Genomic DNA, 14,668 nt, shown 5'->3' with positions numbered 1-14,668 from the left:
AACCTTACCAGCAGGCAACCTCCTCTACATTTCGCCAGTTTAAGCCTCAACCACTAGCAAGATCATCTCAGGCCTCCTCTTCAGCCTCCAGCTTCAGGCCACAGAGCAACAAGCGTCAATCCTTTAAGCCTCCCGGCCGGAAATCAAGACAATACCTTTGACTTCCCGGTGAGCATCCAGGCCACCCACCATTCTACTCGCCTGTCTCCTTACCTCCAGAGCTGGTGCAAGATCACTCGAGACAACTGGGTCTTGAAAATTATCAGCTCAGGCTACCGCCTGGAGTTTACAGAATTGCCTCCTCTAGGGTGGGTCAGGCATACATCCTTCGACCCCATCCTAGAAGAAGAGATTCTCACTCTACTTCAGAAACAGGCTATTCAGAAAGTGCCTTACAGAGACATCCTGAACGGGTTTTATTCCCGGTACTTCACTGTACCCAAAAAGGACGGCGGTCTTCGACCCATACTAGACTTGAGGGATCTCAACACCTACCTCGATGTTCGGAGGTTCAGGATGGTCACTCTGGAAGGCATCATTCACCTGCTGAAGGAAGGAGATTGGTTTGTGGTGGTGGATCTGAAGGATGCTTATTTTCACGTGACGATCCACGAGTCCCACAGGAAGTACCTTCGCTTGATATTCAAGGACACTATTTACCAATTCGTGGCTCTCCCCTTCGGCCTTTCCACAGCTCCTCGGACCTTCACCAAGTGTATGGCCCCGGTGGCAGCTTATCTTCGTCTGCAAGGGATCCAGATCTACCCTTATATCGACGATTGGCTGATTGTGTCCAAGTCCGAGCAGCAGGCACATCGAGACACTCAACGAGTTCTACACACACTTCGGGCTCTGGGCCTATCCATCAATTACGAGAAGTCTCACTTGCACCCCTCTCAGGTGATGGATTATATCGGCGCCAGACTGGATGCGGTACAAGCTTGCATGTTCACACTTCCAGAACGCATCAAGAAAATAAGGAAAGCAGTCCTGAAGTTCATATCACGAAGGACGGTTTCGGCAAAACTGGCACAACATCTGTTGGGACTCATGGCCTCAACAACGGCCACTCTGCCCCATGCGAGGCTCAAAATGCGTTCTCTCCAGTCGTGGCTACTAGCCTTGTTCAATCCGACAATAGACAGTCAACGCAAACGCCTCAGAGTCACCTCAGAACTTGCGACCCAACTCCAGTGGTGGTTGTTTCTTCCGCACCTGTCGATCGGCAGACCCTTCCGTCCACTGCAACTTACCATACAAGTGACATCGGACGCCAGCCCAGTGGGATGGGGGGCACATTGTTTACAACACCAGGTTCATGCTCTGTGGCCACCCCAAGAAGCATCTCTACATATCAACCATCTGGAGATGCTGGCAGTAATAAAGGCGTTCAGAGCCTTTCTCCCCCTCTTAGAAGGCAAAGCTGTGCAGGTCGTGACGGACAATACCACCACGATGTATTATCTGAACAAGCAAGGGGGCACAAGGTCGAAGTCACTTCTGTTTCTGGCAGTACACTTCTGGGAATGGTGCTACCAGAGGCACATATTCCCAGTGGCCATCCATGTTGCCACATCAGACAATCAGTTGGCAGACGAGCTCAGTCGCCGTCCTTTTCAATCTCACGAATGGCAACTGGACCAGACGGTCTTCAACACCCTTTGTCAGCGATGGGGTCCCCCATTGGTAGACATGTTTGCCACACAACACAACAGGAAGTGCCCACAATATGCTTCTCGGGCCGGCAGGGGAAAAGACTCCCTAGGGGATGCTTTTATGATACCCTGGGACAGAGACCCCATCTATCTTTACCCTCCTCTACCACTCCTACAGAGGGTCATAGTCAGACTGTCGCAGACGAGGGCAGAGGCCATCCTGATTGCCCCTTGGTGGCCGCGTCGACCTTGGTTTTCCACGCTGTTTCAAATGTCAGTGGACAGAGTAGCACTACCATCACTTCCCACCTTACTCACTCAAAGCGGAGGGAATGTCCTTCACCCGGAACCGGAGACACTCCACTTAACAGCGTGGAGGATTTTCCAGCGTTGACAGAGGTCATTGACAAGGCACGGAAACCTGCAACCAAGTTGCTTTATGGTTACAAGTGGAGGAACTTTCTTCGATTTGCTAAGGAACGTGGGTTGCAATCCTCGCCTGTTTCCTTATCATCTCTTCTATTGTATTTGAGACATCTCTTTGATCTAGGTCTGTCTCTGTCAACACTAAAGGTTTATACGGCGGCTATTGTAGCTTTTCAACCGTCTGGTTCGGAGTCATCCCGGTGGTTCTCTCACCCAACCTTCAAGGCCTTCTTAAAAGGACTTTCCAACATGAGACCCCCGGCTAAGAAACCAGTGCCTCAGTGGTCTCTGCAGACTGTCTTGCATTGTTTGACCAGGCATCCTTTCGAGCCTATGGCTTCTTGTGACCTGAAGTTTTTATCCTTCAAGACTCTATTTTTGGTGGCCATTACTTCGGCCAGGAGGGCAAGTGAGTTAGCTGCCCTCCGTGCTGACCCCCCTTATTTGCAATTCTTTAAAGATAAGGTGGTCCTTCATCCGGACGTTACGTTTTTGCCCAAAGTCGTTTCGGATTTCCACGTTAACCAACCTTTGATTTTACCGACCCTTTTTCCTAACGCTGTTACAGAAGTTGAGCGCATGCTCCATTCTTTGGATGTTCGTAGGGCCCTGGCCTATTATGTTACCAGGACTAAAGACTTTAGACAGGCCCACAGACTGTTTCTTTGCTTTTATGGGCCTCGTAAGGGTTCTCCAGCTTCGTCGTCATCCCTTTCTAGATGGCTGGTTTCTACCATTTCTTTTGCATATGAGTTATTGAAGAAACCTATCCCTGAAGGTCTCAAGGCCCATTCCACCAGGGCCATGGCTACTTCTACGGCCCTGCTTAAGGGGATCAACATCCAGGAGATTTGTCGTTCGGCCACTTGGTCCAATGTTTCTACTTTTGTTACCCATTACAAGTTGGACCTTCGGGCTAAAGCTGAGACCAAGTTTGGAAGGGCTGTTTTAACTTCACTGCTTCAGTGACGGCCCACCATCCAGTAAGTGTGCTTGCTATTCACCCATTAGTGTGGATTCATGGAGAACCACGTTGAAGAAGGACAGGTTACTTACCTGTAAACATGGTTCTTCAAGTGGATTCTCCATGAATACACACGTCCCGCCCGGCCTCCCCACATGTTCGTCACTGGTGGATGTGAGACGTTGCAACTTTCACATGGCGGACATGTGGAACTGAGCCGTTGGCGGGCTGAGCATGCTCAGTGCAGGGCAACCTGAACATTGTTACTTTTCTATTGCAGCTCTAGAAGATTCCGAGAGGCCAGCACAAGTGCTGACTTAACCCATTAGTGTGTATTCATGGAGAATCCACTTGAAGAACCATGTTTACAGGTAAGTAACCTGTCCTTCTTCTAATGGTCCTCTGTGAATTTACACATCCCACCCATCCTCTCCTCTGTCTGTCACGGGTTATATTAAATGATTCTTCTTCCTGGCAGACAAATTCTAGGAATTGAGGGTAATCTTAGGTGGGTGGAGCATGTACTCCACAGGGGAACATCCCACTAACTTTGTACTTTTAAGCTCTAGAATCTTCCGAGACATTCAGCGCAGGCGCAGAACAACCCATTTGTGTAAATTCACAGCGAACCACTAGAAGAACTATGGTTACAGGTAGGTAACCTCTTTTTCTGCAGCATATTAGATAGCATTGATTTGGAAGATCTTTCTAAGGCCTTAATGCATTTCACATGAAAGTGGCAATTTTGCTTCTAAATGTGTTTTTGTGACCATTTGATAGGTTGTGTACAAGACTCCGAAACCTACCGGAGAAGTATACTTTGCTGAAACGTTTGATGATGCAATGTTGTCTGGGTAAGAGCATCTAAACAGAGCTTTAAATTTATGAATATTGGCCATTCAGATAATTTGATAGCTACGTGTAAATGACAGCACATCTCATTAATGTGTTCAATGTATATCAATATACATCTCTGTGTGTGGACTCCACATTTATATCTTTTCATTAGATAAGGAGATGTTCCTTACTAGGCAGCAGATTTTTAAAGTAATGTATAATTGTAATTTCTTCTTAGAAGTGGCATTTTTCTCTGACACAAGATGGCATGCCAGCTTTTTCAGATAGCATGATTGTGGGATACATTTGCTTTGACACACCTTTTCCCCCTTTGGTTATATTTTATTTGAATACAAATGCCTTAAGTTTTAGTACTTTTGGCATTAAAAGCCTTGCAGTCTATATATGCAGCAGAATGAGATAAGAAGCTTCTATTCTAGGGTTGTAACGTGGATAGTAGGTAAAATCACATATTTTAAAATTCTCTCTGTGCACAAAAGAAATTTTATTTCTATAAAAATCTATCACATAGGGAGGGAAATAATTATGTATTTAGAGAATGTGTGTGCTGTGTTTCCATTTGTACACTTCAAGAGGCAGTTTAGTGTAAACTGATACAATACTGATGTGAATAGCACCTAGCTAGTGCACCTCACACTGAGCTGGGAGCTACATCCCTGTAAGTGATCTTTCTAATCCTTGGTCCTGATCCTCTCTCCATTGGATGATGGTGGTGATGATTAAGCAGTTAAAATGCTAAATTAACTAAGCAGTTCACACAGATTAAAAACAAGACAATCCGGCCCATAGGATTGGAGACTGAAAGACACACCATAAAAGAAAGAATGAATTGGTAGAAAGAAGAGAAGAAGCAAACTCACATGCTAGTTCATAAAAGCTGGTCTGCTTGAGTGTAAATTGTCAAATGGGGGACAGGTCAGGAGGCAGTTAATATTTAAGGCAATTCAGTTGCATGGTTTTACAGTTCCATTTCTCCCCCTGCTGCTATCAGCTGGAGTGGGTGCTTGAATATTACAGCTGAGCTAGATACAACTGGAAATTTCTGGTTGATGCTCTGGCTTTCTTGCAAAAACCATTTCACATGAGAGAAATTTAAAAATAACATCACAAATTGGTGTGAAGCATTCTCCCAACTCAGAAATCTATCTTGTAAAATCTGTTCCACTTGTAGACCACACCAAACATTTATCTAATGAAGTAACTGCCTTGGTCAAAATCAACTTGATAAATCTCTAATTGAAACATTAATGTAATAAATCATGGGGTTGTTATAAGTTGGGGGCAACTTGACAGCACATAACAACAGAGGATCTCTTGTGGTCTGCACTAATGTTTTCTTTCTTCCTAGATGGGTTCTTTCTCAAACTAAAAAGGAGGATACAGATGAAGAAATTGCTAAATATGATGGTAAGTTAAGCTTTGTATCTTAAGTGAATGCCTCATACGAACTAATTCATTGGCTGAAATCCAGAACTAAGTCACAACTAGAGGAAGTTGACTGGCTCTGTGGAACTTACAGAGGAGTTGACTCACCAAATCCCCACTGATTCAGTGGACTTCCTCTCATTTTTCATTCGAGAGCTCTCCATGTGTATTTTCTTGTATGTTGTTAATAAAAATATGCCCCCCTTTTATAATGATTTAACGTCTGACATTTCTAATATTATAAATTAGTGATCACCAAATTAAAAAAAAATCTTCTGGCAACTTTTAATTTGGACTACCTGATAGGAGAAGAGACATTTGGTACTTTTTCAGATAGCCCATTGCATTTTGTTCTCAAAAACATAGTACTTACATACGTTCTATCTACTGGTGTGAACAGAAAGATCCAAGCATTAGTGGGAACAATTCCGCTTCAGCTGTCAGCTAAGGCACCATGGGTCTCTAGAGAGCCACTGCTCCATGCCTTCCAGGAACAACCATAATATACATCTGTTGTAAGCTGTGTCATGTGAAGGAGTACTAAAAGATACCCTGTACAAAGTCATCTCATTGTTCCTTCAAACTACTGTATATTCTATGACAGTTTCAGTCTTTCTGAGCCTCACCTGGAAATGTGAATTGAAATTAGTGTACAAAACATGTTTTATCACTGAACTATAACTCTTCCTCTGAATTTCTCAGTGTGGTTTGTTGTATGTATAGCACACACACACAACTAAATATTCAGGTTTGAAAAAAATATATATATCTAGGGGAAATTTTTCACAACCTGTATAGAATGGCTTTTACTGCATCGTGACTATGTTCTCTGCTTGCATTTCTTTTGCTACGTAATCTTTTAGGAAGATGGGAAATAGAACCATTAAAGGAAAACATGGTGTCTGGTGACAGAGGATTGGTTCTGAAATCTGTAGCAAAGCATCATGCAATATCTGCTATGTTGACAAAGCCATTTATTTTTGATAGTAACCCACTGATTGTACAGTAAGTTTATCTTTACATTGGAAATATTTTTCAAAACTAGAGTTTGTATTAAGATTCTGTTTTGTGCATAAGCATTGAAGAAATTCTGCATAACTTTTAAACTTTTAAAAGAAATTAGATTTGTTCTTTAGATCAAACATAGGAGGAAATGGGAAGAGACAACTGTTTTAATATTGAGTTCCACACAATGGCTAGAGTAATTGAACAGCTAGTACCTAAGTGAACTTTTAATTAACACTTGTTTTCAGAAAGCATTCTTGTGTTTCTGCTGTGCAGGTATGAAGTGAATTTTCAAGATGGCATTGATTGTGGTGGTGCATACGTGAAACTTCTTTCCCAAAGTGATGAGTTGAATCTGGTATGTAGTAAATGGAAGAGGGGGTGGGATTAGATGTGTCCTAACGTTGGGAAGGAGAACTCTCTGATTTTGGGTACTGGTACTTGGTTGTGTTCCAGAACCCATAGGGAATGAAGCGTGTAATGATTATCAGATGAGGGAGTAGAAAATTGTATAAGGAATTTGTTGAGGTTCTTATAAAAGTAGATGCTCCCTTCATAAGGTACAGCCAGCTCATAGATAAATCAATATTTGAATGTAACATCCCTGCTACTCTTCACTAAACTGTGCACGTATTTGGGATTAATCTGACACAGTAATAAGACAGTATTTCTTTAATTAGAATATCTACCATATATAGTTGTTTTTCTACCACTCTTTAAAATTACTCCCTGTGGTATGCAAGAAAGAAAAAAAAATAAGAAAAAAGGTATTCTTAGTAGTTCACAAGAAAGAATAATATAATCAAAATGTAAATATACCACCCCTCAAAAGACCACACGAGTAGGATAAATCAGCAGAATTAAAACTGTAACTCTAAACTGTGGAAAGGAATAAAGTCTTTCCAGTGCTTGCTTGGGACTAGAAAAGTTGTAGGCCCTTTCACAGCCCAGTTTCTTTCAAGACGCTCGATAACATACCTGTACTGTATACTGCTCTTTGTTTCCCAGTAGTATTCTCACAACAACCCAATGAAGTCCAAAGGTTGCCACTGAGCCTCATGGCTGAGTAAGAATTTGAACCTGTTTTAACAATATGACATAGAGATGGAAGAAATACTCAGTAAAATCCCTTATGTTCATTGATTTGTATTGTCTTGCCACAAAGAAGTGTCTAGATGAGGAATTTTCAAGCTCCACAAGAGCAAGATGCAGGCTGAAATCCTGTTCCTTAACGCAGTAAGTCAGAACTGCAATAAACCCATTGAATCTATAAGGATTTAGTGAATCAGCTCCCCCATAAGTTTTATAGATTTATTGGGTCTTCTCTAACTTTCATTTTACAACACTAAGCAAAGGATTTCAGCCTAAGAATGTTTTCCTCCTCCCTCATTAAATTATTTTCAGTTTACAGGAAATGTGTCTCCACATAAAGGATATCTTTCTCTTTTGAGAAGAGAAAGCACACACACACATAAAACAAGCCCATAAGAAATAGAGAACCCCTCGGATGTTTCAAATTTTTAAAGACTAAAACAAAACAGCAGCTGTTGTATTTTGCACAGCATGCACAATTTATGCAATTTGTATAAAACCACTGAATTGATAGCACCAGAAAATATTTTGCTCTCTCACAGGGTAAGGATGAAAAATTGGCAGTTCTTCATCCTTTGCCTGCAAAGATGAGTCAAGCAAGGATTTACATTCCTAGTTTGAGATTACCTAATATTGCCACTCCCATTCTGTTTCTTTTATACCAAATTTTGTTGCAGTTTGGCTGATGTTTTGATAATATTGGGTCATTTACATTGTACACACTAATATATAAAATTAAATTCTCTTCAGGGTTATGTTGATCTTAGGAGTTTTCTTTAAATAATAATGCAACTTGATTCAAGATTAGGATTATTCAGATATTCAGGAAAAAAGTTGGGGAGCCATTTCAGATCAAATGTCACTCTATGTTAATTTATATCTTTGGATGGCTACTTTTAAAGCTTTAGTTCTTGATCCAGTTATTACTTCATGCACATTAAGATGCTCACAGACTTTTCCTGACTCTGTTTGCAGTTGAATTGCTGTGGGATAGCTGAGAGTGGCAGTAGGAAACTGCCATTTAGCAAGTGAAATGGGTGAAGGATCAACTGGGATTGTGCATCAGGCATTCAATATCATACCCATACTGTCATTCAATCTAATACATGAAATTGTGTTGCAATTATTGGAGTTAAATGAAAACATTTTTATTAAAATATCCCATTCTTGGCCAGTGGTGGCTGCAGTGTTATGTGGTTCCAGCAGAAACAGATACAGTATGCTTTTTGCTGAAGTGGTTTAAGAGTCCTATTTGTTAGATGCAAACTGAGCCAGAGCACTATTTTCAAGTGAATTGTTTTGGAAGAAGATAATTTAGAACAGAGAAATAGTGGGTTAAAGGCGCTGGAAACTTCCTGCTCAGTGTTTAGACTTGTAAGTGTCTTCCCATCAACCCATATTCCAAACAGAACACTTTGGTTTTTGCATTAAAATTAATCACAGCCAGTCCAAATGGGGGAATTTGGAGCAGTCTGGTTCATGGTTGAAAATGTACTTATTTTCAGTGCAGTCTATCTTATCTTGCACTTGAATGATCCTTCTGTTCACACTGGAAATATTTATTATCTTGTGAGAAAGGTATAGAAAGGTCTTTTGATTGCTGCTTTACTTCTGTGTAAAATTTAGCTGGTTTAGTCATGGGTGGTGACTGGGTTGGCAGGGGACAGCAAGCAAGGGAGGAACTAAAGAAGAAGGGGTAGAACAATAAAGAAACGTAATTTATCAGAGATAATGTCTTCATGCTAGATACTCTGAAATCACTATAGTGCACAGAAGAAGTTAGACTACTATATGTTTAGATCTTACACTGATTGGTCCTCTATATATCTCCATAGTACTGTATCCAGCTTTTTGAAAGAGAGAACTAAGGAATAGGTCATAATTGTAGAGTGCAGTAACTCATGCATTTCAGTAAATATAAATAAATAATCAGGTTGCACAAGTATCAAATTAACGGAATGTAGAATGCTTTCATTCTGAAGGAAGTATTGTGCTCTGTTTTGTTCCACAGGAATACTTTTATGACAAAACATCATACACAATTATGTTTGGACCAGATAAATGTGGTGAAGATTACAAATTACATTTTATCTTCAGACATAAACATCCTAAAACTGGAGACTTTGAAGAAAAACATGCCAAGCGTCCTGATGTAGACCTTAAAAAAATATACTCGGACAGGAAGACCCATCTGTATACTCTTGGTAAATTCTTAAATGTTTAAATGTAGAAAAATAAGAGGAGGCTAAAAATGCTCTCAAGGATACAGTTATGGTTAGATTTTGAGTGGGTATTGGACCGTTCTAGGAATATTGGGAGGTGGAAGAGAAGCTGCCCCATTTCCATGGTAATGCTCTCTGCTCTGATGTTGCCATTGCAAATTCACCATCTGGAAGGGAAGGAAACAAAGCAAACATACAGAGGCCACTTGTGACAGTAATATGGCCTGATTTTCACCTTATACAATATAGAGAGTATGTCATGACATACTGATAGGAGGATTTGTATGAAGGATGCAACTTCCCTGATAACAGTATAATGAAGGGATCTTCTAGGTAAAATATTTGTATTTCTCTTGCTACAAAAATTAAAAAGATCTTTTTACTTGAACAATTTTTGATGAATAAAGAAAGCAACAATGTTTATGCTCTGTTAAAGTAGAATTTATAGTTTTGCTGAAATCTGCAAATGTTATTCTTAATTTGTAGAACACTAGTCAATTGAGCTATCAGATACTTCCAATCACGTGCCTATTATTTTACCTAAGTCAGATTATATATTTTGTTTCAATTTTTTTTAAAAGTGAAAAAAATGTATAGGCATGACAGGGTCCCCAGAAGCCTACTGAGGAATGAGTATATACAGTAGCTATAGAACACTGTCAACTGCATTGTCTTTGAAAGTTAACAAGAAATCTTATTAACATTTGCAAAAAGTTAATTGCTATTATTTTACTTACTTACTTTATTTATTTATTTATTTTATTTATATCCCGCCTATCTAGTCCCTCAGGACCACTCTAGGCGGCTTATAACAGATATATAACAATATAACTAAAACAATTTTAAATAAAGGGAAAAACATTAAATAAGATGGGGCAAACACTAGGAGAGGAGAAAAGGGAAAATCGGGAATTAGCTGAGGGGAAGGCCTGCCGAAACATCAATGTTTTTAATTGATTTTTGAAAATACCCAGCGAGGGAGCCGCACGAATGTCAGGGGGAAGGTTGTTCCAGAGGCGAGGAGCCACCGCTGAGAAGGCCCGATTTCTTGTCTTTTCTTTCAGGGCCTCCCTCGGCGTTAGGCTCCTCAGCCTCACCTCCTGACTCGCGTGCGTGACACGGGTAGAACTTGGTGGAAGTAGGCGTTCTGCCAAGTATCGGGCCCTAAGCCGTTTAGGGCTTTATACGTAAGCATCAACACTTTGAAGTCGATGCGGAACCGGATGGGCAGCCAATGCAGTGTGGCCAGAGTGGGTGAGATACGTTGGTATTTTTTCACACCACTAAGGAGTCTGGCCGCAGCATTCTGCATCACCTGTAATTTCCGCAGCAGCCTCAAAGGCAGCCCCACGTAGAGCGCGTTGCAGTGGTCTAATCTTGAGATTACGAGCGCATGTACTAAGGTAGTGAGGGCCCCCACATTGAGATAGGGCCGCAGCTGGGCTATCCGCCTAAGATGATAGAAGGCGGTTCGGACCACGGATGTCACCTGGGATTCCATAGTTAGCGCCGGGTCCAGATGGATCCCCAAACTGCGGACCCCATCCTTGGCAGGGAGGGTCACCCCCCCAAAGGAGAGGGAGTTTCCCAAACCCCCCACTGTGGGGACACCCACCCTCAGCACTTCCGTCTTGTCCGGGTTCAGCCTCAGCCCGTTCTCCTGCATCCATCGCAGTACAGTTGCCAGGCAGCACTGAAGGGACAGAATGACATCTCCTGCAGTTGGTGAAAAGGAGATGTAGAGCTGTGTGTCATCAGCATACTGATGACATCGAGCTCCACACCCCCGGATGACCCCTCCCAGCGGCCTCATATAGATGTTAAACAGCATTGGGGAGATAATCGACCCCTGTGGAACCCCACAATTGAGACTCCACGGAGCCAAGAAACTCTCCCCAAGCTGTACTCTCTGGGGGCGGTCCTTCAAGAAGGAGCGGAACCAAGCCAGCGCATGGCCCCCAATTCCCAACTCAGACAGCCTCCCCAGGAGGATACCATGGTCAATGGTATCGAAGGCCGCTGAGATATCGAGGAGGACCAGCAGGGACACTTTTCCCCTGTCGGCCTCCCTCAATAGGTCACCGCACAGGGCGACCAGTGCCGTTTCTGTACCATGGCGCAGCCTGAAGCCTGACTGAAATGGATCCAGGGTATCTGTTTCATCCAGGTGCGCCTGGAGCTGATCGGCCACCACCCTCTCAACTACCTTGCTTAGGAAAGAAACACTGGCGACGGGCCTATAATTGCCAATTTTGTCCGCCGCCAAACTTAGTTTCTTCCTAATGGGCCTAATGAGTGTCTCCTTGAGGGCAGACGGAAATCTACCCTCAAGGAAAGACCCATTAATTATTACAGTGGCCCATTCCGTTGTTGTAGGCCTGGCTGCTTTAATTAGCCAGGCCGGGCAAGGGTCAAGGGAGGAGGTGGTGGCACAACAGCGATCAAGCGCCCTGGCCACAGTGTCGGGCGTGACAGGCTGAAAGGAATCAAAAGCCACCGGGCAAGACGGAGCGCTGGACATCTCAGCTCAACTCACTGTGTTCAAAAAAGGAGACAGGTCCCGGTGGATGGCCTCCACTTTAGCTTTAAAAAATGCTGCAAATTGGTCCGGTGAAAAACTAGGGGGAGGCCCATCACCCGGGCCAATTCCGGATAGGTCACGCACTATACGGAATAATTCCGCCTGCTGGTTGGACGCTTCGCTTATCCGGTTAGCGAAGTATGTTCGACTGGCAGCCTTTACCTTAGCCAGGTAAAGGTTAGTGGCGACCTTAACAGCTATCCAATTGTAATCCGTCGGGTCCTTTCTCCATTTGCGCTCTAGCCGTCTCCTAAACTGCTTCCATGCCCTGAGGTCCTGGTTAAACCAGGACGCCGGGCGGGCTCTGAGTTGGAGAGGGCGCTTAGGTGTGATCATGTCTACAGCCCTAGCCACCGCAGCAAACCAGCTGCTGGTCAGAGCCTCAACAGGAGCGCCAGTCAGGTCAGTCATAACACCTCTCATGGCATCCTGGAATCCATTTGGATCCAGTAGCCTTCGAGGGCGGACCATAACAATAGGTCCCTGCTCCCTGCGAAGGGGGAGGGCCATGTTGAGGTTACATTTTATTAGGTGGTGATCCGACCATGACAAAGGGACCGACTCAAGGTCAGTCACTATCTGATCACTCTCACTCCAATTGGTGGAAAAAACCAGATCAACTGTGTGGCCGCCCACGTGGGTGGGGCTGATGACATGTTGGGACATGTTCAAGAAGGCCATGGTCTCCAAGAACTCAAGAGCTGGTCCGGAAATCTCTGCCCCCGCGTGCACGTTGAAGTCCCCCAAAACCAGCAGCTTCGGGGAGCTCAGCAGTGCCGCAGAGACAAAGTCCACCAGCTCCGGTAGGGAAATGGCTGGGTCGCGGGGAGCATGGTAGCCCAGCAAGATCCCAATACCATCCCTGGCCCCGATCGACATGTGGAGAGCCTCCAGACCCGGCTTTATCACCGAGGAACGCCTCGTAACCTCGAAGATGGATTTATAAACAATGGCAACTCCCCCCCCCCATCCTTCCAGTCTACCCTGGTGCTGGACAGCATAACTGGGCGGACAGATGAGTGCTAGGGGTGGACCCCCCTCTCCGCCTATCCATGTTTCGGTTATGCATGCCAGGTCTGCATCCTCCTCCAGGATAAGGTCATGGATTACCTGGACCTTATTGGATGCAGACCTGGCATTCAACAGCACCAGGCGTAGAGTGGAAGGATGGCTGAGCTGGCTGCCTCGATACTGAGGGTTGGTCACAGTCTCAGAACAATGGACAGCCTTCAGACATCTGTCCATCGTTCTTCTTACACGAGTAGGGACCGTGCCAACGCCATATCTTCCTCTACCCGTGACCACAGAGATGTTTTGGGGGCCCTCGCTGGGGGGCAGGCCTTCCATTCCATATCCAAAAAAGGAGGGGAGGGAGGGAGGGAAAGAGGGGGAGGAGAGGCAAGAAAGTAGGGAAAAAAGAGAAAGGTAGAAAAAGAAAAAAAAGCGAAAATTAACTTAATACAAATAAATCAAATAACAGAGGAAAAATAATAGTCCTTGGATAAATTATAAAAATAATAGTCCTTGGATAAATTATACAATTTTTGCAGCAGTACTTGATGGGTAACAGTGTCATAGGCAGCTGAAAAGGTCAACAGAGCCTACACTGTAATCTTCCTAGTTTCAAAACCATCCTCAGGATGTTGCCTAATTGTAGGATTTGTGCTATACTACAGGGTGGATTTTATTTAAATCAAATTGATTTAAATCATGATTCAAATGTAAAAAAATCAAATTTTTATGACTTACTGTAAACAAGATAAAATTTTATTTAAATCATGATTTAAATCAATTTTATTTTAAAAAGACCATCCACCCTGCTGTACAATTTGTTCCAGTTTTAAAACATACTGTAATAGAAAAAAAGTCAAGGAAGCAGCAAGCCAGCCAGGCACTGGTTGCTTGGCATACAGGTACTCACTCACCAAATCAGCCAACAAGAGAAAAATGCCACAAGGTATGCCTAACCAACAGCGTATATAGTGAGTGGCTCACTGGCAACTTGGCACAGTCACAAAGTCCACCCTCCTGTCCCACACATCCCAGCATAAGCAAACAAAACAGTCCCCACCCAAAATAACCCAAATGTGCACCTTTAACAGAATAAATACACAGTAAATTAACCAAATAGCTGGCTGGATAGCTCAGTGAGCCAGAGGTTGGGAGCTCAGTTTCCCACTGTGCATCGCAGAAGAACCATTTCGTATGGCCTTGGACAAGCTCCACAATCCCAGGATGCCCCTAGAAGGAAGTGGTAGACCATTTCTGCGTGCTCTACCCAGAAAACCCTGAAAAGAATTGCCATAAGTCAAAACTGACTTGATGATACATAATTAAAATTTTAAATTAACCATAACAGTTTTTTTAATCAGTAAGAGAAAGCATCCTGCTACATACAAGGGAGAAAAACAGAAAGCAAGCAAACTACAACCCTCTCTCC

General features: G+C 43.3%; 1 protein-coding gene across 1 annotated transcript in view; it reads left to right on the top strand.

The window, feature by feature from the left end:
* CLGN (calmegin) overlaps positions 1-14,668 on the top strand; it is a 54,921-nt gene that overhangs the window by 20,836 nt on the left and 19,417 nt on the right. Inside the window, exons 3-7 of the mRNA XM_020783089.3 lie at positions 3,826-3,899; positions 5,252-5,310; positions 6,192-6,333; positions 6,610-6,691; positions 9,437-9,629. Of these exons, the coding sequence (XP_020638748.3) occupies positions 3,826-3,899; positions 5,252-5,310; positions 6,192-6,333; positions 6,610-6,691; positions 9,437-9,629 (550 nt within the window). The remainder of the gene's footprint in view (positions 1-3,825; positions 3,900-5,251; positions 5,311-6,191; positions 6,334-6,609; positions 6,692-9,436; positions 9,630-14,668) is intronic.

This window comes from Pogona vitticeps, chromosome 5, assembly GCF_051106095.1.
Source record: "Pogona vitticeps strain Pit_001003342236 chromosome 5, PviZW2.1, whole genome shotgun sequence".
NCBI lineage: Eukaryota > Metazoa > Chordata > Lepidosauria > Squamata > Agamidae > Pogona > Pogona vitticeps.
Note: the sequence above shows the minus strand (reverse complement) of the source record. Positions and strands in the feature narration are given on the sequence as shown.